The 22,256-nt window shown below is 39.2% G+C and overlaps 1 protein-coding gene across 1 annotated transcript in view; it reads right to left on the minus strand.

Annotated features, from left to right (window-relative positions):
- LOC146760284 (receptor-type tyrosine-protein phosphatase T-like) overlaps window positions 1-22,256 on the minus strand; it is a 224,586-nt gene that overhangs the window by 50,335 nt on the left and 151,995 nt on the right. The window contains exon 6 of the mRNA XM_085550794.1: window positions 14,158-14,283. Coding sequence (XP_085406920.1) covers window positions 14,158-14,283 — 126 coding nt within the window. The remainder of the gene's footprint in view (window positions 1-14,157; window positions 14,284-22,256) is intronic.

Below are 22,256 nucleotides of genomic sequence, written 5' to 3' on the forward strand. Positions count from 1 at the left end.
GTATTTGCACTTCCCACAGAAGACAGGAGGCAAATCCAACTCCCCACAAAGGGAAAAGAACAAATTTACAACTAAACAATTACTTGTGGTATATTTATCCTAATCTCTCAACACACAAATGTTTTCAGTGACTGGAGGCAGATTGTTTCGCTTATAAGAGATACAAACTGTCAGGAAACAGCAAAAGGCAATTAGTAAATCACTATCGCTTTGGTAATCACTGATGAAATTTCCATGTTTTTTTTTCTAATTCTCTGTTGCTCATTCCCACAAACAAGCACGACATCACCTTGAAAATAAATGCAATTAATTATCTTAGCTGAAGCTTTTAAAACAGAATGGCTCCTAATCTACATTCCTTGGCAGCAATTCAGTAAGGCTGCACTACTGCAATGTTGACTGACTACTGTTGTGGTTGTACCACCATCCCCCTGTTTTCATTCTAACTTTTAAAGACTCATTTACAGAGTTTTTACAGTCCAGTGCTTTGAACTATTAAGTGTCCTGAAGTTGTGGTGAAAAGACTATGGAAAACATGGCTTACTCTGCAATGAAGCATTTTGATTCTGCACTAAAACATCCAATCGCTGTTAGCCCTACATGTCCAGCTACTCAAAAGTGAGCTGAATTCTCCTATGCACTTGAGCTAATTAGCCAATGTGCCTACCCACACTTACGCATTCTTTTCTTAGCACTTCTTGTGTTGGGATTACATCATTTCTGTTTAAGGATTTGGGGATTTCGCAGTATAACAGCAGCCACCACACTACTGATTTACTGCCTTAACAATAGAAACAAAAGTAAACAAACATAGCAGAAATGACCACACTGCCCAGGGTAACAGTTTTCATAGCAAACTTTCAGTTAGACATCCAAAGGCAAGAAAGATGACATGTGTGTATTTTTGATAACGGAATTGGTTGGCAAAATAAGTATTATAATTTATGACGATGTAAATAGGGAGGAAAAATGTAGACTGGTGGTTGGATCTCAAGCTGCAGCACGATGTGATAGCAGACAAAAATCGTTTAGTTGCAAATTGGGTACATGTTCTACAAGCCCTGTAATCATTCTACAGCGGGATGACACTCCTATCATAGATGCACAAGAAAGCTCAGCTGTGGTCCAGCTGTGCCTTGTGAGCAAGGTACAAAAGAAAAGGGTGACATCTCTTAAATCAAGCAAATAAGCAACTACATAGGCAACACAGTTCCAGAAGTAAGCGTAGGTTAAGTGAATGAAAAAGCATAGCTGATGCCCTATAAATATCTACTATGTAAAGTATTGAGTAGGCTCTAAAGTTGATATGCTTTTATCATTTTCTCAAGTTAAGCAGTAGTATGTGAGTACATGCATAAAAGACACTGCATTCATGCCTGTGGAAATAATTTGTCATAGCCAGATGAATTCTGGATGGGCTGTCATACTGTACGTATATGGCACCAAGAGATGTTTCTTAGATTTCCTATCTGAGCTTAAGGCAGCTTTAAATATATTTAACATAAAGGAAATTATTTATTGCTTTTACTTTGGGAATAACGAAAAAGTATTCAAGAAGTGCAGGTAGGAGGATTAAATCTGATATCTGAGATTCTGAGGAAAAAAATAAAGCTTTAAGTGTGACCAAGGAAGCCCAACATTGATCATATTCTTTTAACTGAAGTAATATGGGAGAATCATTAGGTTAATTTCAACATGAGGAAAGAGTTGATTTCTGATAACAATGTTAGTAGCTTCTTTCTCCCCCATAAAGAAGTAGCTTGAATAGAGTCCTTGTGAAGGAACTGATGCAATGCTTTATTTTTACTATGGGAGGTATGACCTCTGTTTCAAAGGGAGGCTGTTGGTGAGTTTTTATCAGTACTTATCAGACAAGGGGAAACAAAGCTAAAGAGGGAGCTGAATAGAATACGAAAGCCTAAAGAATTCTTTAGCAATAGTACAGGGAAGGCTCTCCCAGAACTGTACTTAGATCCAAACAACAGTTTGTAACCAGTTCACACAGCAATGATATAATGATTTTAGCTAAATGTTTTCATCTCTTTCTTTATGGGTATGAAACAGAAGTTAAAACCTGCAGACTTTGCTATTTCAAGTTCAGCAATAGGACAGGCTAGAGGTGAAGCCATAGGCAGAACCTACACTTGTCAAGACCTCACATGAGATGAGAAAGGTAACGACTTGATTTAGACCGCACACGTGAAATAACATCTTAAAGATGATGTAAGGGGAAAAAAACAAACAAGGCTACAGTGAAACAGGTAAAGTTCACAATTTCATAGAGTAATAAACTCCCCAAATGGGGATACAGCTTTAATGTACTGTACACTATGATACTCCCTGACATTATCTCACAAACTATTGCTTCTCATCTTATGTCTTATTTAAGCTGCTATACACAGCAAGCAGTATGAGCTCCCAAGTGCTATAACCCTAACTCCTCTGCTGGCACAAGCATGGACTTCTATACATTTAAGTTATAGGAATTATCTCCTATATTCCAAGCCTTGGTTTGCTCTGTCTTTTGGAATAAAGTCATGTCTTTGTCAACTGCATGGACCGTTACTGCATGGAGGAAGATAAAAGAATACAGGAACATCTCTGTGTCTTATTACAAACAAAGATTCAACAGCCAGTACTGATAAACTTATTCCACCCTGACAAACATCAGATTACAAAAAAGAACAAATCCACCTTGGGGAAGATTAGTTGAAGAACTCTGAGGCCCTGAATTGTAGAGGCCTTGGTTTTTCAGGGGGTTTGTCACAGTGCAGAAAGAAATTTAGTATTGCTATTGATACTCAGAGATGCTTTCCTACCTCATGTTAAATGTTTAAATATTTGCGAAGAAAAGGGTTTCTCTTTAGATGCAAGATTGGCATGTACACTTTTCTAACAAATGAACAGCTTGAATGGAAAAGATTAAAGTGCTAAAATATGCTTAAAGTTCTAGAAAGAGATGAAATAGATATACTCCATAAATCAGGCCAAATATATATCTTCATAGTCCACACTGCCAACACACTAAAGCATCAGGGACAGAGGAAGCCCTATGTGTAACAGCACTCACTTGTTTTACAGAGTTACAGCTCATTCCAACTGCTTTGTTGGTTTGGAGTGGCACGCTAATTAATACAATCAGAAGAGAAAGTTTCAGAAATCTCCCAACAGCGCACATTAGCATATACTGCCGAGAGACTTGATAGAGTTCAAAGCTTATCTTGTAGCCTACATGCTCCATGTTTGCTCAGAGCAGCAGCTGGCCAAGTGATCTCCCTCCTTCTCAAAGAGCAAAATTAAATTAGATTAGATCATCTATTCTCCCTTGTAGAATTAAGATCGTGCCATGAAAACAAGCAAATTAGCTTTTAAAACCCTGTTTCTCACTTAAAGGGTAAAAGGCTGAGGGATGATTTCTGTACCAATTCAGCCAAGCTGCAACAGAATGCACATACCTTTTTTTCTAGGCAGCCTACAAGAATCAAGTGTGGCCCACTGGACTTGAGGCTGTGAGTAACAGGGAAGCCTGAGGTCAATGAAGAAGGAATTGAGGGAAAAACAGAAACAGTCACAAGGTTTTGAGACAGATGCACAGAAATGGTGTATTTCCTGGGATGGGCTGAAGGACCACAGAGTTCTGAGAGCTGCTTTGTTTGCTGCCATGTAAAAACACTCCAGACAACAAGAAAACTTGGTTCCTAGACAAATTATGACAAAGAACATTTTAGGAAAAGAAACGCTCACAGTATAAAGAATAGAAGGAAAAATGTAAGGGATAAGACTCTAAGGACCTAAAAGTTATCTTGAAGAACAAACGTTTGTGGATGATGAGTGGGATGGAGGATGAACACTTTGAATTCAGATACTGCAGTGATGCTAGATGCCACATTAGAAAAGGCACAACAGTGAATGAAGTTCAAAAGGGGCCATACAAATAAGACCCTACATTTAAAGGCTAGTTGCTCGCATTGCATCACTGCACACCAAGCTGTGAGGTCAGTTGGCACAGATGCGGTTAAACAAGCTTATAAAAATGTGTTCCCATTAAATTACCATGTTGCAGCAATTAGACACACTCCAGAAGATTGTCCTATGCAATCTGTTCTAGATGAACAGCTAATGAGAACTAAGCTAAAATACGATCTGGTTATGATTCCTCTTTTTAATATTCCCTCTATTACTAAACAGCTTAAACCTATAAAATGGAAAGGGTGAAAGATATTTGTCTGCTATGGTCAGATGGAGTAATCAGACTGGCCATGAGAGCACGTAATGAAGGCTGTGGTGCATCTTCACTCAATCAGCCTACGCTGCATCAAGTATAACAAGAACTTAATTTAAGTTATTGTAGCTTGATCAGTTTGGCTCAGGGTGAGCAAGAAGGCAACCTCAGCTGTACTGCCCAGATTCCCCACAGCTCAACCTTCACCACTGTAATTGTACAGATTAAAAGAAGATCTGTTCTGAAAAATCTTCAAATTAATCAGGTCTGTTATTTCAGGATATTGAGGAGTGCCGGCCACTCACTGCCCCTCTGTTTGTGCTTTCAGCATGTTTCTGCCCACTGCTTCTGTTGTGTGCACAGAGGCACAGCCATGAGACTGGACCAAGACATCAGCTGAAACTGCATCCTGGCTCAGCCAACATCCATACGCTGCAGTAGGTGGCATTTTCAAGGATCAAAGGGATACAGTCAGATCTTTAATGTGAAGAATAGCCTTATTTCAGGTGAACTAAGAAGGCTTTTAGACACCTGAGCCATGTCTTTCATTTCCTATTCTGCTTTCCCTAAAACACCCTTAAGATCAACTCTGCCATTTCCTTCATATTAACTCTCATGTTTGCACTGTAAGTAAGACTGAAGGGGAAGACCAGGAGAAAAAAAAATCTGTTTCCACAATTAGAAATATAAACCCCTAATAGTGATAGTAAGAGTCTTTGTTCTGTTTGTACAAGGCTGACTCTTAGTACTAAGTATAAGTACTGCAAATAAGGGCTTGACACCTCTCTATTTGTGAGCTGTACTGAAGACATTATGCTAAAAGTCAACCATTTCTCAAGGTAAATGAGAGCTCCAAAGGGCTGTGTCACAGCCTGAAATGTCTCAACTCCCTGTGAATTCCCTGTGACTTGACTGGTACCATTTTACTGCAGCTGTTCATTCAATTCAGAGTTCACATCGTGAAACACGACAGTGAGAAAAGGAACTGATGAGAATTCACTGAGTGCAGCTTTTCATTTGAAAAGATCCTCAAACATATAAAATTGCTTTATTTTGCTTAATTTTCCACATTTAAAAGCATAAATTGCATTTATTTTTCTAGTCCATACTGAAAACAAGCGATAATTTGTAGTATTACAACTTTCATCTCAAAGGAATACAACTGCAACAGTTCCCACTCCTTCTGAAAGAGGTGAATGCTATAGAAGGCATTGGATTGCCTAATGCAAGGGATGCATACATTATTTTTTCTCATGAGAATATGCGAAAGCTGTTGCTATCAGCTTCTTTTTGTACACACACAAATGACTTTCAGGAAAACAGACCTTTCTTTTTTTTTTCCTTTTATGTGCTGAATTACATGCACTAAAGATTTACTATTGGAAATGGGAAATGCTGGTATTTCCTAAGAACAAAAAATGACTTAGGGCTCTTAGTAGTCACAGTTCTCAGCAGGATCACTTAACTGAGGTTATTACCATTCAATCCAAACAACCTGCATCCTTTTAAGGACTGAAGTATTTAAAAGCCTAGACTATGTACTCTGCCTATTATGAAATCTCATCTCATTTATTTTGAGGTTGGTGGAAAGGCTTTCACTTATTTCACTACACAACAAATTAGGCCTATGGTAAAGTTAAATAATTAATGACACTGGAATCTTAGATACCGCAATACAGCTTTGTGCTCTGATGCTGAGTCTGGTTTTGTGAGAGAAGTAATAGTAATAATAAAAGTAGAAAGATGAGCTTACTGGGAAGAAATAAAACAGGAAAAGTACTGCATTAGTCAGACAATCATTACAACATACAGTACCCTTCAGTGACTGTATCCAGTATCCACTAAATTCAAAGGACTTCAGGAAAATTCCACTGACTTGGTGTTAAGCAGCTGCGAGGAGCTGAACACCCATAGAGAACTGCCCAAGACTCTGCTATAAAAGCAGATGATGGACTGGACCTTGACTAAACCTTTTGCCTTTCCTGTATTCCATTCAGTCTCTGCTCTCAATGCCTCCAAGGTTTTCCTCTGTTGCTTTCTGATCACTTCTGAGATGTAATTTTGCCTACTGTTTCCTCAGCATTTCCTTTCGTAAATCCTTATCTTTCAACGTTCGCTCCTCATTCACAATCTTATCCAAAGATATCTTATTCATATCTAATCTATCTTGACTTTGGCCATCTGTCCATACAGACTGCTCAGGTCATTCTTCTCTCAGACTTATTCCTTTTTGGGTCTACCTTCTCTAGATGACCTTAGTCATTGTTTTTCCTCTGTTCCTTAGTAGCCACTACTTTCACATTTATCAGTTTTACTATACTAGCTTCACCAGAAAGACCTTCTCCGAGCCTCTTCCTACTCACACATCTTGCTCGTCTTCCTATAGCGCACTTCTTTTCTTGCTCCAAACCTTCTAACAAGTGGAGTATAAAACTATCAATCTTCCCTTTGTTATAGGAAGCTACAGAATTAACTACTTAAAACAAAAGATCTTAGTCACAGGATAAGTAAACTCGTTTTCTACGCTAGCCTTATTTTAACACAACTATATTAACTTCTGTGGCATTTAAACTAGATCGTATTTATCCACTTGGAAGAAACCTAACATGAAAAGAAACATTTCTTTCCAACTCTCTAACATTTTCAAGTTTCAAATTAGAAACGTTTTTCCATTACTTTGGTTATACAGCGCCTTAACTTGGCTCTCAAACAACTACCCCATGGCACGTGGACAGCACGCCCTCATAGTCTGCATTGTTCCTAATCTAAGATGCTGAAAAACATCAGTTCCTGACAGAGCCAACAGGTTCTGAGAAAAATGAATATGCCTGGAACTATGGAAGATAAACATGTATAACAATGGATTTCTTGTCCTTCCTCCTAGCATGATGCTGAACGATGTTATGGCATTGCTTTTTAAGTGTCATGGTCTCTCTAATGGTGATAATGGAAAGGTCCTGGCACTCACAAACAGTCCCACTTCTGACTTTTTCCACTGAAAAGGATCAGAAATAGACTCACAACAGTTCAAACGTACCATTTAACACATCAAGTTGCAGTAACTACATGCATTCCCTACATGTTTCCTTCACGGTCATTAAAAGGCCTTCCTAGAAGTCATTCTTTCCACCCTCTTTGATTTATCTTGATATGTGCATGTTCAGAGCAAACTACGCTCCCTTGCTAAGCAAGATGACAGTACCAAAGTGCCAACTACATGGAAGCTTCTTCTGACCTCTCACAACGACGCATAAGGAAAGATTCTATTTCACAATGGACTGACAAAACATTAATAACCGGGATGTAGCTTCCTTCAGAAGCGAGCCTCTGGAGAGCTAAGAGTTCTTAATTAAATCAACTTCTCCTGCATATAACATCACAGAGTAGTTGGCTGACTTATGCTTATTATTTTTCAGCGCAAGATTGTTAATTTACAAGTCTGTAATTTCACACGTACTTTAATTCATTACTATTTATGGTCCACCCAAAATCAGTAGGTCTAACCACAGAAGAAATCTACTTGGTGTTAGAATACAGGAACACCAGATAGAAATCTAATATTTGGTACGAATCACCCTCAAGACTAATTGCTTAGATTTGCCTTCCTGAAAGCAATTGTGTGCAACAGAAGTAATTGCTCATGGTCTTCACTGCTAGTTTCCCTTGGCTGAAAAGCAAATTATGTAGTAATGCAGGTATGATTTACTTACAGATAACCTAGACCAGAGAAAATAAAAAAAATATGGATGACAATATATTCCTCTGAGGGAAAGCTAAATACTAACACTGGGCTGCAAGCGGCTATTAAAGAATCAGCTGCAGTAATAGCTTCTGGGGAGACCCGATAGATAGCATAAGTGTGAGCAATTTAAAAGGTGCAGTTCAAAGTAAGTTCCCTCTAGTTGTTTACAATGTTCTGTCCATCCCAAAGCTGTATGGATAAACAGCTGTATGGATGAAAATCATTCATTTTCCCAATTCTAAGCATTCTTAGGTACACTTACCTAAAATAAAATCAGGGGAAAGATGTAAATCATCCCCCCAGACTCAAGTCAGTTTAAGTTAGTGATGAAAATTCAGAAGAATTATTTACAATTGTTACTATAAAAGCCAACCCCAAAATACAGACACTAAGTGAGATGGTAAAGAGCAGAATTAAAATGCACTGTGAAAAGTCTCCACAGATCCCTTTTTGCTCAGACCTTAAAAGCTGAGAAATTACTTTGAGTTCAGTCCCCAGTCCCCAGGCTAATCTATTTACTCCTATGGAAGTCAGAGAGTGGGAACAAACATATTTCACTCATTCTTAGTAATTTTCCCCCACAAAAAATACTTTTTGGAGAAACAATACATAGACAGCTGAGCCAATTTTCCTTCTCCCCTCTCAGACAAAATTGGATCATGATTCATCATAGACACAATTGGGTTTTAATTTATTCCTTTAACAAGTTTGTTTATTTTCTTGTAAGCAAGTATTAATCCACTCTGACACAGGAAAATGTTAATTCTACTGCACTGCCTTTCAAACTTAAAAAAGCTGAGTCTAACTCACGTTGGTGTTTACTCTAGCCTTGAAGAAATAAAACTAGAAATGCCTGATGTGTGTACAGAGGTCCTCTGTTCTTTGGGTAGGCTAACACTGACTGCACATCACTCCTCTCTGAATGAAACTGAACAATCCTGTCAGTCTTCTGTGTAGGCATAGATGGAAAGTTTATCATCTTCCCCAAAGAAAGCTGTTCCATAATTATTCATTCACACTAACTTCACAGTGCCACTCGCTGCAAAGAAGAAGGTGACACAGGAAAGCATTTGGCCTATTAGAGAAACATAAAACTTCACTCAGTTCAGTGGAGTCCAAGTAGAATTTAGCCATCTGGTATTCAGATATACATCATGCCTATGATGTTCACTTGCTAAATGGTTATTTCATGAAGCAATGCTAATGATGATAACCCTTCTGTTCTTTCAGTGAGAAGCTTAGTGAGCCCTCCAGCTACTGGAACAAAAGTACACGCCCAATTAGATGAGAGAAGAGTCCCCATCCCTTATCTCTGCTGCAAGAGAAAAGAAAAAATCCACTACAAGTTCAAGAGAAGCAATGCAATTCAAACACCAAGCACCTCTCAAGTTAGGTTCATTTCATTGTGTCATGCAATACCAACTCACATACGGAAGTTCACAGGACATGTTTGTGTCTTAACCTTACCATTATCTCAAAACATCTACAATTATAAGGTGTCAGCACAGAACCCTTCTCCATATTCATGTGAAGACTATAGGACAAATGCTGACTGCCATCTCTGAAGAGTGAACCTCTTATTTCAATGTTGCACTTGCCATTAGGGTTTAAACCAATAGGGCAGCTTGCAGTCTCTTGGTACTACCATACTCTGTCTTCTGAAGCACTGTGAAACAGTTCAAATGCTTTAGCTCAGCTGTAAACAGCAAGAGTGCAAATGCAGTACATGCACACTTCCATATCTGTGGTGCAATGCTACTTAGCAGCTATTTGAGAAGCACAACATAAATACACACAAGAAAACCCACAAAATTATGTACTCGTGGCATTTTCCACAAACATTTGCAGCTTCCAAACTGTCGGTTACACATTTCAAGTGAGTTCAACCCTTAGATAACAATGCATCCATTTCTAGCATGAAAATACTGCTGGCTGATAATGGGTCTTGTTGATTTTTGTGGTGTGAGGAAAGGTAAGCTGCCTGCACTCGGTAAGTGACACACTAATGCCACAGTGCTAATTCTGAATGCTCTGATTTCTTCTAACCTTTTAATTCAGCTCTAAGCTCATCTAAATTTGTTTCTTAGATAAACACAATGTCTACTTGATTCAGCCCAAAACAGCAGCGATATTGCTCATCTTTACAGGATAACTATGGATATACACACACACATACATACAAAGTAAACTAGCACTTACACTAAGTGCCAGTTTGTATAAATGAAAGGAAATCAGCAGTTGGGAAGATGAGGCCAGACCTTCAAACTGCTGTGTGCTGATTGCTTTCCACCAAACTTCACACAGCCAAACCAGCAGATTAACAGCCAGCCTAACACTGATGCACAAAGGCACATTGTACCATAGCTTTGCATTCAGAGGACGACTGTATTTAACACAATTAAAGTAATTGCTCCAGTCTAGTCAGCCCAGCAAGGTCTCCATTGGAGTTAATTAGTAAATGCCAGTAAAATACTTTGAACATGCAAATGCTAAATGTTAAATACTTCCATTATTAATATATTCTCACAAATGCTGCAAGGGTAGGCAGGTGCAGGGTTCCTGGAATGCTGCAGTGTCATAACATGCAAAGTAAAGCCAGTGTTTTTCTTAGTTTTAACACAAGAACTTGTTCCATGAACCAAGCTTTTGCCTCTGATATACACAACAGCTCAGGCCTTTTTATCAGCAAGGAAGCATCTTCTGTCATTCAACACAGACTAGACCCCCATGTTCATCTCAAATCATCTAATACATAAGCACATAAAGACTAGTTATTTGCGGGGAAAGAAAGAATAAAAACTGCATCAAGCAAATACAAGGAGCAGGATATAACTACGTACTGTAGTCTAAACTTCTGGAACAGAATTACAGCCACACATCCTGCCAAGACTCTTATACAGTGTATCAAACCCCAGCTTGATAAGAGAGCTTTAGGCAAATACCCAAAAAAGATAAGAAGGTAATGACTGAAGGCATTAAATAGAGAGAAGGAAGCAAAACATTCTGAATTAAAAGAGGTTAAAAGCACTGGGTCATACTTAGTCCTGGGAAACAAAGACTTAACCTCACACAGCTACGTCAGAGATAATAAAAGAGAGCAACAACTGATTATTCTTCCTAGTCATAGATAGAGAAAAAAATAATGAGATTAAGCCATAAAAGGGAAAATGGAAGATGAGTACTGAGAACCTTTATAACTCAAAGAGTGGAACAAGTAGCCCAGAGGCTGTAGAATACTCATCACTGAGGAAATTCAAGCTTAAGTAAACACCCATCTGTTATGGAATATTCTGTTATAATCGCTCCTGCTATTGTGCAAGGAGGTGGAAAGAGTTGCACCAAAGTCTGGGGACTAGATACCTACAAATTCATTTATTTCAGGTTGTCTGAAACGTTTATTTGAAACAACAAACATCTGGTTCTTAATCCTCCAATTAACACAGTTTCCAGCCCTAAGGAATTAACCACAGAATTCACGACAAACAGTTTATTTGCTAGCAGTGGTGTAAAACAAATTGCCTACAAACTTTTACATGGCTAATAGAGCAGTTTAATTGTGCTTTTTTTTGTCCCCCTCCTTTGAGGAGCACACTTGGATTTCAAAATAATATAAATAAAAATAGGAAGTCATCCCTGAGCAGAGACCTTTGCAGCAGTGTCTGAGCAGAGAATTACATGGTATAACAGACTCAGGCTCTCATTCATGATACTGACCTCCTCTGAAGAGCACTCTGAGATCTAACGATGAAAAGGACTGTAAAAAGCACTAGATGTTATCATTAGTATTCAGGAGGATGGAATTCTGTGACTTAGTTCAATTCAAAGGGACCAGCTTTCATAAGCTGGTGCTTATGAAAGCCGACATTTTAAACAAGGAAATAGCTCTGAGAGCAACATTAATGTGGGCTGACCAGGATGGGGTGAGGCCACGCTTTTCTGCCAACGTCTCCCAGCAGGTTGCGCTGCAGACTTGTTTAGTATCGTGGAACCAATTTAATGTCTGCTCACTCATGCTTTACCACTTTCACAATACAGTATTTTATGCTGTTTCCAGTCACACAAGAACTGCATAGTGCCTAAAACAGCATCCTGATCAAGAAAACACACATTACTGCTCACAACTCTATGCATTCTTGCACTCCTGTTGCTCCTGCCCATGCTAAAAGAGATTTCCTGCCTCCAGTTGGCCACAGTTGCTTATTCCAACCACTGTTACCACCTTTGACACCCTTGCAAACTCGATGGATTTCCACCCTGCTGCTTTCAGCTGCTGTGGATAAATTAAACAAAATAGAAAGTCAATCACCAAATGTTCTGGTACTCTGGCTTTAAAGATGTCTCTGATTGTAGGAGTGGAACATGCTGTTCATCAGTTTATTTGGCTGGCTTTGCCACTAGATGATTTTTAAGTAATCCTTTATTCTCACAAAACAGACTTTCAAACAAGTAACCAATACAAACAACATATGCATTAAGATTCCATCCAGCAATACAGACTCCCAGTAATAGCGCTAGCATCTCTGCAAGCTTAAGGCAGTTTAATTGACCACCATAATTTACCTCGACGTTAGCATCATTTGGACAGCTTTTGAAAACATATTTTTGTTAGTGGAGAAATGTGTTCTGTACACATTTGCTGTGGTCAACCTTATTTTCCTACCTACTGATTTGACTTTCTGCTCTGCATGACTAGTACTGAGAAAACAATTAGTAAAGCGAAGCACTTTGTCATTGCCCCTCATACCCTTTAAGCTCACTTAAATGGCGTTTCAATATCAGCACACTATAAGTTGTTAGAAGCTTTCCCTCTTCTGTATTTCCATACAATTGAGATATCTGCATTTCTTTATGTTGCTTTTTGTTGTCGTCGTCATTAATTTGCAGTTGCTCTAACACTTTTATGGATCTAACTATTAGTGCTACCTGATAATATGGAACACAGCACTAAGAGAAAGAACCACACACATCTCTATCTACTTCTTAATTGGGAAAATCAATTCTGAAGGCCTTGTTAAGAAACACACTGCACTATTCTGGGGTTTGTTTGCCATCCCAGCCTGTTGATTGCCTATCAATTTCTCCACAGACCCAGCATCTTCAGATGATAAAACACTTTCAGATGGAAGCCAGGAAGATAGATTTTTCCTTCACATCTGGAGTTAGCAAAGTACTGAACTTTTCCAGTACAAGCCCTCCCATTAATTCCTTGCCTTCCAGATGGCATCACAGCTATGTCTGTTCCTATTCCTTCAGATCATTCTGAGATCTGTAAATTCAAATAACTGCCATCTCTCCCTAGTTAGGTCTACCATGAACAGGGACTGTGACACACACAAGAGCTGAAGGTGAGGAGATGTAGAAATAAAACTGCCCTCATTGAGAACACATTCAGAATAATGAAATGCATTCTTACAGACAAGACCAGAGACGTAACTTTCAGAATTAACTTTTGGGATACCAGAGTCTAAACAAATAGTCCTACAAGTCACATGCTATGAAAGATTCAGTTACTAACAGTTTCCAATCTAGGCTGTAATTAAAACAAACAAACAAACAAGTTTTCTTATTGTTTTGTTTCTTTTAATAGCTTTAACACACAGGGATGAACACCAGCCTGCCTCTCCACGGCTACAGCAGGGAACTATTGTTACATCAGCTCTCTGTGCTTCCCTTAACAGGCACCTGGCAATTTCAGGCTTCTTAGCCCAATAATTTACAGTCATATAAATACCACAACAACAACACAAGATGTTAATTCTGCCAAGTAGTTCATGCTTGTCAGAGTGCAATCAATTAACTGGAACAAATACTTTAAGACTGCAGTCAAGTTGGCTGGCCAGTTCTGTTTGCCATTGTGTCAATTGCTTTAGAGCAGGGACTTCAGCTATTTCAACTGCCAAAAAAGCACAAACTATGGTTTTCAGAAAAATATAGCGCCTTCTCCTAAAATATGCTTTTCTTCAGGGTCAACAAAGCATTCTGTGGGATTTATGCCATATACACCAACATATAATGTTAGTTTCCATTAAGAAATAAAACCACTGGAAGTTATCATTATTGTGAACTCTTCAGAGAATACTGAAAAGACAGTGGTGTTATGATGTGCTCACAATATATGTCAGTAATCTGTTCAGGGCTAACAGCTGATCCTCACAGAGTAACACCTCTGCTGCTGCTGAGGCTTCTCACTCACCAGTTGGGACTGCAGGATCCATCGTTGGCTTTTCCCAGGTATTGATCTGCTCCCAGGTAAATCCATTGGTTCCCAAGGCCACGCTATAACCACAATTACTGTAGTGCTCATCAAAGGAACAACCACCTAAAAGCAAGAAAAACACATACATTCCTGCATTAATATTATACATAATCATGACACTAAAATCATTTAATTTCTCACACCTAGGTTTACAGAGGGAGAAATTTGGGGAACAAACAAGTCATGTATAATATATTTCAGAGAGCAGAGAAGGTATCCAGAAAACAGTTTTGAACGTTCAACCTTTTTGTATCCCTTAGAAGTCTTTCTTCTCACATTGCTGCTCTTCTCCTCCATCAGCTCCCTTTATTTCCACCTATTTTCTTAACATTTTCACGGACAATTGCACATAACAAGCACACGCATTTGGGTCCCAGTGCTGGTATTTACAGAAACCTCCAGGTCAGATTTTTTAAAGAAATAAGAGAAAGAAAGAACCCAAATGGCAAAGACAAGCAAAGTATCCCTATACTACAGCAATACACGCTTGATTTCACTTGAGATTCAAATTACACTGGGTTGGGTTGCACTTTGAGAACTTGCATCCTTCCTTGCAACCACCTCTTATGCTTAATAACACAAAGTCCTATGTGACACATGACTACTTCTCCAGGCCTTTCAGAACTGGACCTCACAGTGTAAGCCTTTAATTTCTCTACAATGGGAGAATAACAAGAAGTGGATAGAAACTGGCATTCACACCTTCCAGACTGTTGACTAAGTGATCTTTCCTACTCCGGTTCCTGAAATACTTGAATGTGGTTCACTGCCACCTGGCAGCTGCCTGAACACTTACAAATCAAGATAAATGCATTGACGGTGGGGGAAAAATATATATTTCAACACATGCTCGTGTGTCAGGCAAACTAATTCAATTAGTTTATCCCCATTTAGTACTAGTGGATCATTACTACACTGCTGAACCTCCCCTTCCATTGCCTCAGGTACATTCCTCACATCTCCCCATCTTGGTTTGCCAAACATATTGTAGTACTGGCTCTATTACATGAGGTAATTTGGGTGTTTGGGTTTTGACCTTAATTATGACAACAGTGTCACTGCTCTGCTTTTGTTTTCTCTTACAGAAGCAAGGAGAAATCTCTGGGCAGTTACTCCAAAGTCAGCTGGACATATCTAACACTTCTGGAGCTGCAGGGACTGAGCACTGCTCAGGGCTACACGATCTTGCTGTGCCAGCCAAACTGCCAATTGCTCCTGACACTAATCAGAGCTATATGCACAGAGACGTTCCCGGCTCTTTACCTTCCCACAGGCTGCATTCCCTACACATGCACAACGAATAGCAAGTACACAAGTGATCTCTGGTTTCAATTCAATAACCGTTACCCAGCAGTGGGTCATTTAAGCATTCTTTAGTTTTAACATGTGTTTTTTTTCTCTACGTGTCCCAAGGAAGACCAAACCCATCTCAGTTACATCAAAATTCCTCATACAATCCTTATTCTGCTAAAGGACTTAAAGTGCACTCCAACCACAAATGATTTTCTAAAAATTCATGTCAAAATTCACACAAATTATTCCTATTTAAGCACACGCTTGAAGGATTTGTTGGATAGAGTACCTGACCGTAGTCGGTGTTGTTCAAGTTTAAAGATTAAGCTTGTCGTAACAGAAAAAAATTGTTATGTTGTGTAATTTTAATATAAATAGTTCTGAGTTTAGCAGATTTTATGACCCTTGCAGCCTTGCCTGCTCCAGCAGAGACCTTGCAAATGTATTTCCTACAGCATTTAAAAGTAGTTTTTGCTTTAAATTTACAGTTTTTGTGAGGCTTTCAGAGCTGTCAAAATGAGCAGGACCGCACTTCAGCTGTTTCCCTCAAGTTTTAATTTAATTTAGGTGAAAAAGTTCAAGTTTAAAATATTAAATGTGCTTATTAAAATGTCTGACAGAAAAAACAGGTGCTCTGGATTGTCTGTGAGAAGCATGCAATGCAGCCAAAAATCACCTTCTCCCATAGCGAGCAGGCACAAGAGACAATATCAAATACTCTGCTCTCCGTCTCCACGCAGGGCATTCTAGTTTTAATAGATTCACTCTAATAGGAGGACTTCAGACAAACTCCATTTACACAACACCTCTCTAAAGCACGCTACAGTACAGTAAGTGGTGCTGTCTCTCAGCTCTTCCTTTGAAGGAGTTGCAAATAAATACTCTGATCAAGACATGCAATTGTACGAGGACTCGCGTACAGAGAAAATTACGCAGGTGCTGATAGTCTCAGAAGCAAAATGAGACGACAACAAAATACAGGGTAGAAGTCCTTATTTAACAGGGAACCTAATTGCTGATATACAGATACAATTAGCCAAATAGATTGTTTTATGTACACAGAGGCGGGTGAAGTTGGAGGGCAAGCTGAACAAGGATAGTGAGAGCTTCTGGAAATTAATTGGGAGTTTCCACTGATAAGAGACAACACCTTAAGAAGCTTGAAAGTGCCTTGAATGAAATTCAAGGCTAACCCGTGTAGTGAGATTGGATAAGAAAGGATAAACCATGGAGAGCCTTAAAAGCAGCTGCAAACACATCTACATTTCTGAAGAAAGAAAAGTTAGTGGAGGAACCACCAAATGCAAAGTGACAAGGCAATAAACCAGATGGATTAATTTACTGGAAGCAGAATTGGAATTTGGAGAGGTGAATTTGCAGGAAATGAGGACAGGGGGGAAAAAAAGCATTGGAGTCGATTCTCAATGCTCGGATAAGCAGAGTGGCTGCACAGGGAGCACACAACGGCTCAATCCTGGTGATCAAGAAGAGGAAAGCACCTGTCGGCTTTGTGCTAGAGAGTGGCAAAAGGGACAAGAACTAAAGTGGACCTAGTTGGGACGCAGCCATGATCACCCGTGAGCAAGAAAGCTCTTTCTCAAACAATCTGTGCCCTGTGGAAGTGGTCATGCCCAGCCTAGCACAGCCCTGCCTTCTCCTCCCAGAGGTGCCCTGCTGCCAGCCCCCACTCATAGACACCCACTGCAGATATTTAGAGCACCAAACTCTACTTTAATCCATGCATATGGCCACCAGATCAAATAGGATCACCCCATCCATGCAACCAGCAGCACCCCACTGCCCATGGAGCCCACAGCCTGGTCCAGGCTGCAGCAGGCTCTGAGCAGAGCAAACCGTGCATAAGGGGAGAAGAGAGAGTTTAAAGAGAAGCACAGCATCTTGCCTCTTCTGGGGAATACTGCTGACCCAACTGATGAGTGTGCTGTTATGTTCAAGTGTGTGTGCGTGAGAACAAGCTCCCAAGCAAGATGGCAAGGCAGCAAGGTGAAGGCACACGTGGCATTTGCACAAGTGCTAACCTGCTGGGATGGAGCCATCCGCTCTGCTACATGAGCAGCTCATTGCCAGGTCCTTAGAAATTCAATTACTCCCCACTGATTAATTTCAGTCTAAACAAAAAAATGTAATTACGGACTTTAAATGCCTACTTAAGTAGGGATAGCGACTCCAAAATGGCATAGTAGGCTGAAACCTGCAGGTGAGTTCCTTTCACTGGCAGCAGCACAAGCTTAATATTTACTATTTCCTAAGACATCACCTGTATGGATACCTAAAAGCTACAGCTCTGCAGGAACATAACAAGAGAAGAAAAACCACATAGATAAGTTCCATCTTAATACAAAATCAGCCACTGCTGAAACAAAACTGCTTGACTGCAGAACAGGGATTTTCATTAACAGAGAGAAGATAATTCATTATAAAAGATATCATGAAGTGAATTTAGATTCTAGGTTTGCACGTCACAGCTCTACCCACAGCGTCACAAAGCAGCTCAGAGGAAAAGTAAAGCACTTGCACACCAACCAAAATGGGGTTTGGTGTCTTCGTTAATAATTAACAGGGCTAAGGATTTCGGGATGCAAACCAGAATCTTTCCATTAATCAGCTAAAAATTAAGTGAAGAAATACAATTGCTAAGTAGGGCAAAAAAAGAAAGGAAACTGAGATGACTCTGATACTGTTAAGATAATGCATGTGGTGTTGACCATCTCTTTTCACACAAAATGAAAGCCAAAAAAGGATGAAGTCGTTCCCTTCCTGAAAAGGGTCATATTGAAGCAAATAACAGCTCACACGGGACAGATTAAATATCCCTTGTTTTACACTGCAGGCTTGTAACAATGCCACTGCTCATCTGAGTGATGCTAATTAATCTTGAACAGACCTATCATCAGTTACTGAGTCTTGCCCCCGGATTAAATGTAAACCAGCCTTGCATAAATTGAGTGCCTCCTTTGAATATATAATTGAATTTGCAGAAGTGTGCGCCAGGGGGGTGTTTAAATAAGTGCACAAATATGATAAAAAGGACTTCACGCCATTATATCTAATTCAGTAAGCAAAAATAATGGCAGGGCACATTCCAATTAGTGTTTGATTTATTTATTTTAACAAATCCAATTAGTAGAATGTTTTATAAAGTCATCCAATGTCAAACTCTCACAGACTCACTAGATAAAAAACAATACTTCTAAAGAGGGATAAAGAAATATACTAATGGGAGAAGCCTCGTTGGTTATCCTGTATTTCTAGATACAGACTGAAAATAACACACCCTCAGACAGTTCAATGAGGCATTTACAACATTCCCAGTGTGGGGAGGGGGGGAAGAGAGCAAGAACCTCAATAGTGCCGTTTGTCACCTTCCATGCCTTTGCTTTGGGGATAGAAATTATAACAGCACACACCATTCCAACCAATGCTTTTTCCCTGGAATACTTGTTCTGAAAATGGGTTGAAATTGATTCATTTCATTCTTAGCCTCACAAAATAAGAAGAGAGTTCAGGAAGAAACAGATGGTCATAGAATGAGACAGTGCTTGGGAATTGTAAGACTCCAGAAATTAAAACAAAACCAAACAACGCTCTCTGATCAATAATTTTTGTCTATACTTCACTGAAAGAGCTGCATTTGGCTCCTTAGAAAAACAATTTATTCCACACGATTTGTCTTACAAGAATCCATTTGTAATAAATTTCTCAGATTGCAGACTTCATGTAGCACAGGGTGTGCAAATCAACTTTGTGTTGAGCCACTTCATTTAAGAAAGGGTAAATCTTTTCAAGGGCTATTGAGTTTTCTTTCATCAGGGGTGGTAGCTACAACTTCATATACCTTCTACTCCATCCAGAAAGGTTAACACAGAAGTCATCAGAAATACACGTACAAGCAACCAGAAATGCTAAGCTGAACAGATCCAACTTCGACAGACCTATTTCTGATGAGCACTGTCCAGTGACCTCAGCTCTCAACAGGCATCATACCAAAGAGAAGGCAGAGGGTGCTTGTCACTTGAGTCATCATTAGTTTCATGTGTAACAGCCTAGAAGTGATAAGCTTTGTGATTCTGCATAGTACAAGATAGGAAGTTTCAGAAAGGCTCATTCCTCAGAAAATCATCCTTCTGCCATCTTATCAATCTACTGTTGTAACTGGTTAATTTCAATCAATACCTCCTTATTTTCCTGAATTACTTCTATATTACCTGTTTTTTCAAGAAAAAGACTTTTGTAAAGAGAAAAGTTGCCTTTACCATCTCAAAACCTACCACGTGTTCGCTGCATATATTCAGAATATGAGGAAGATGCTTCTCTTTAAACTGCAGGGAAAGCTCTGGTAAGGTTTTGTCCCTCAGTCACCTGAGGGTCTACACCAGAAGAAATTAAGGAGCAGATTCCCCAGCATAAAACAAGGTATAATTTTCTTATGTCAGTTGCTTGAGCTCATACCTAACAGAAATTCAGATAACACAACTGTGAAATGCAAATCCACATTTACCCTTCAAAGTCTTGTGTTGACAGAGCTGCATTTCTCAAGCTATCCAGAAATTTTGGGCTTCAGGAGGAAACACCAATGATTTCTCCAGTGCTTCAAACACATTCATTTCCCCTACAAGTACAATGACTTGTTGGTTCTCTGCTGCCATATCAGTCCTCACTGTCATGGGGTGGATTCATCTGCCACAGTGGAGATCCACTAACTTCCTTTCCATCTTACTTTCAACACAAAGTATTAGTTGGTTTGGACATATGCAAGGGAGGTTTTATCTATTCTCCAATTGTAACGTTGAATTGCTTTAAATATATACACGTTTATAAACCCAATGTTGTTCTAAGCTACAGCACCAAGTCAGTTCACCCAGCATGGCACATGAGCTGGCTCTCAAGGAATCCAGGCTTTGCAAATGAAGCTTAGCTTCAGGCTGCTGAAACACCAGGATTAACTTGCAGGAAGTTTTCGGGCCGGCCTATCTTCATGTAATTAAACTTCCAAGATTAACACAGGTTTTCAAAATCATGAAACATTCTTAAATAGACATTCCCCAATGGCTTTTGTTACACTTCCAGTTAATCATATCCTTTTAATTCATTAGTCAGGTAGCTTTCCACTCCTGTAGGAGGCTTCTGTGCTATTCACAGTATGATAAAATTAAGATTCCTTTTTTAAAATGCAAATTCATAGCGCTTTACTTGACTTTATTTTTGTACCATAAATATAACCAAGTTTTACTTGGCTCCAATTTCTGCTTTTTAAGTTCCACAGCCACCTTTTTCCTCCTAATACAGTTTTATATTCCAAAATTAATATTCAACATTCAGTAACGTTGCTTTTCTTTCCTTCCAGCATCTGAAAAGTGCTGGGTCTGGTAACTCTGTAAATCCGAATGGGGTTATCTAATGTTATGTGTACGGTGCATTACAACCACATTCTACATCAGCTATTCCACTGGAGCTCTTGGATCAGTCAGAACGCTCTACTGACTGACTTTATTTCAGCATTTTATAATGCCACATTGAATAGCTAGATATTCAGCCTGCGGAGTCATTTAAATTACATATCTATGACTTTCCCCATCCACTAAGGCAGCGGAAAAGCTGCCTGAAGATAGCTCTTTTGCACTTATTTTCTTTATTCTATTATGAACCCTAGCTTTTTTATTTAATTTTTTTAATAAGCCTAGAATTAGTATGTTAGAGCTTCAAACAAGCAGCAGTCATCGGTTCACTCATATTGTGCATGGCGATGAATGAAAACAAAAAGATGGACTATCAGGAATCCCAAGGAGGATCTCCTTGTAGCTGAGATGCTTTCTTTGAAGACTTCTAAGCTACTGTCCTTGTGAGTTCTGGCAATGGAACAGAAATCATGTTAACTGCCACAACAGTGAAAAAGGAAAGCAGTTAAACGCAATCTGGTTGCAATCAAAAGTAACTGAAACAGATTTTTATCACTTTTAGAGAGCAAAAAATTAAGCTGAGATTTTCAGAAGGCATTTTATTACCTCAGTGCTTTTCCCAAGTGAAATAAATAACTCCTTTTCTCTGTGGTAGTTGCTGTCATTCAGTCTGCAATGACCTCTCTAATTCTCTCTGCATCTGACATTCACTGATCCTTCACCACATTTCCAGAGCCAACCTCCACTAACACCTAGCATGATCCAAAGACCACCCCTCCATTTTATACTCATAGAAAGCTACATACAGCATGCATAAAGACAAGGTAGTCATGTTTTGATTACAGATTGTGCCCGCATACAGGTAATTTTAAAAATACCTGTTTCAAAGTTTTCCTCTAGAAACTTAAATCCAATAGTTTCATAGGTTCACTGAATAGATTCATAGAATGGCCTGGGTTAAACAGGACCACAATGATCATCCGGTTTCAACCCCCCTGCTATGTGCAGGGTCGCCAGCCACCAGACCAGGATGCCCAGAGCCACATCCTAGTTTGATTCTTTCTGATCAATACTGATTTTTTTTTGTTAAACTGCTTTTTAAACAGTTAAACACTCGTGCAATTTAAGCATCCAGCGTGGCATAGATCTCCAAAGATTGCTTCTTGATATTTAAGCTGGTGTATATAAAATGTAATAGCTCAACTGCATACCAGTCAAATACCAGAGAGTTACCTAGAAAAATGGATATAACCTGTTCAGACAGAATCTCATTGGCTCATATCACAATAATAATAACTTGCAATGAGTGTTGCAATTGACATATCT

This window comes from Coturnix japonica, chromosome 6, assembly GCF_054131305.1.
Source record: "Coturnix japonica strain WE chromosome 6, WE-NBRP24, whole genome shotgun sequence".
Taxonomy (NCBI): domain Eukaryota; kingdom Metazoa; phylum Chordata; class Aves; order Galliformes; family Phasianidae; genus Coturnix; species Coturnix japonica.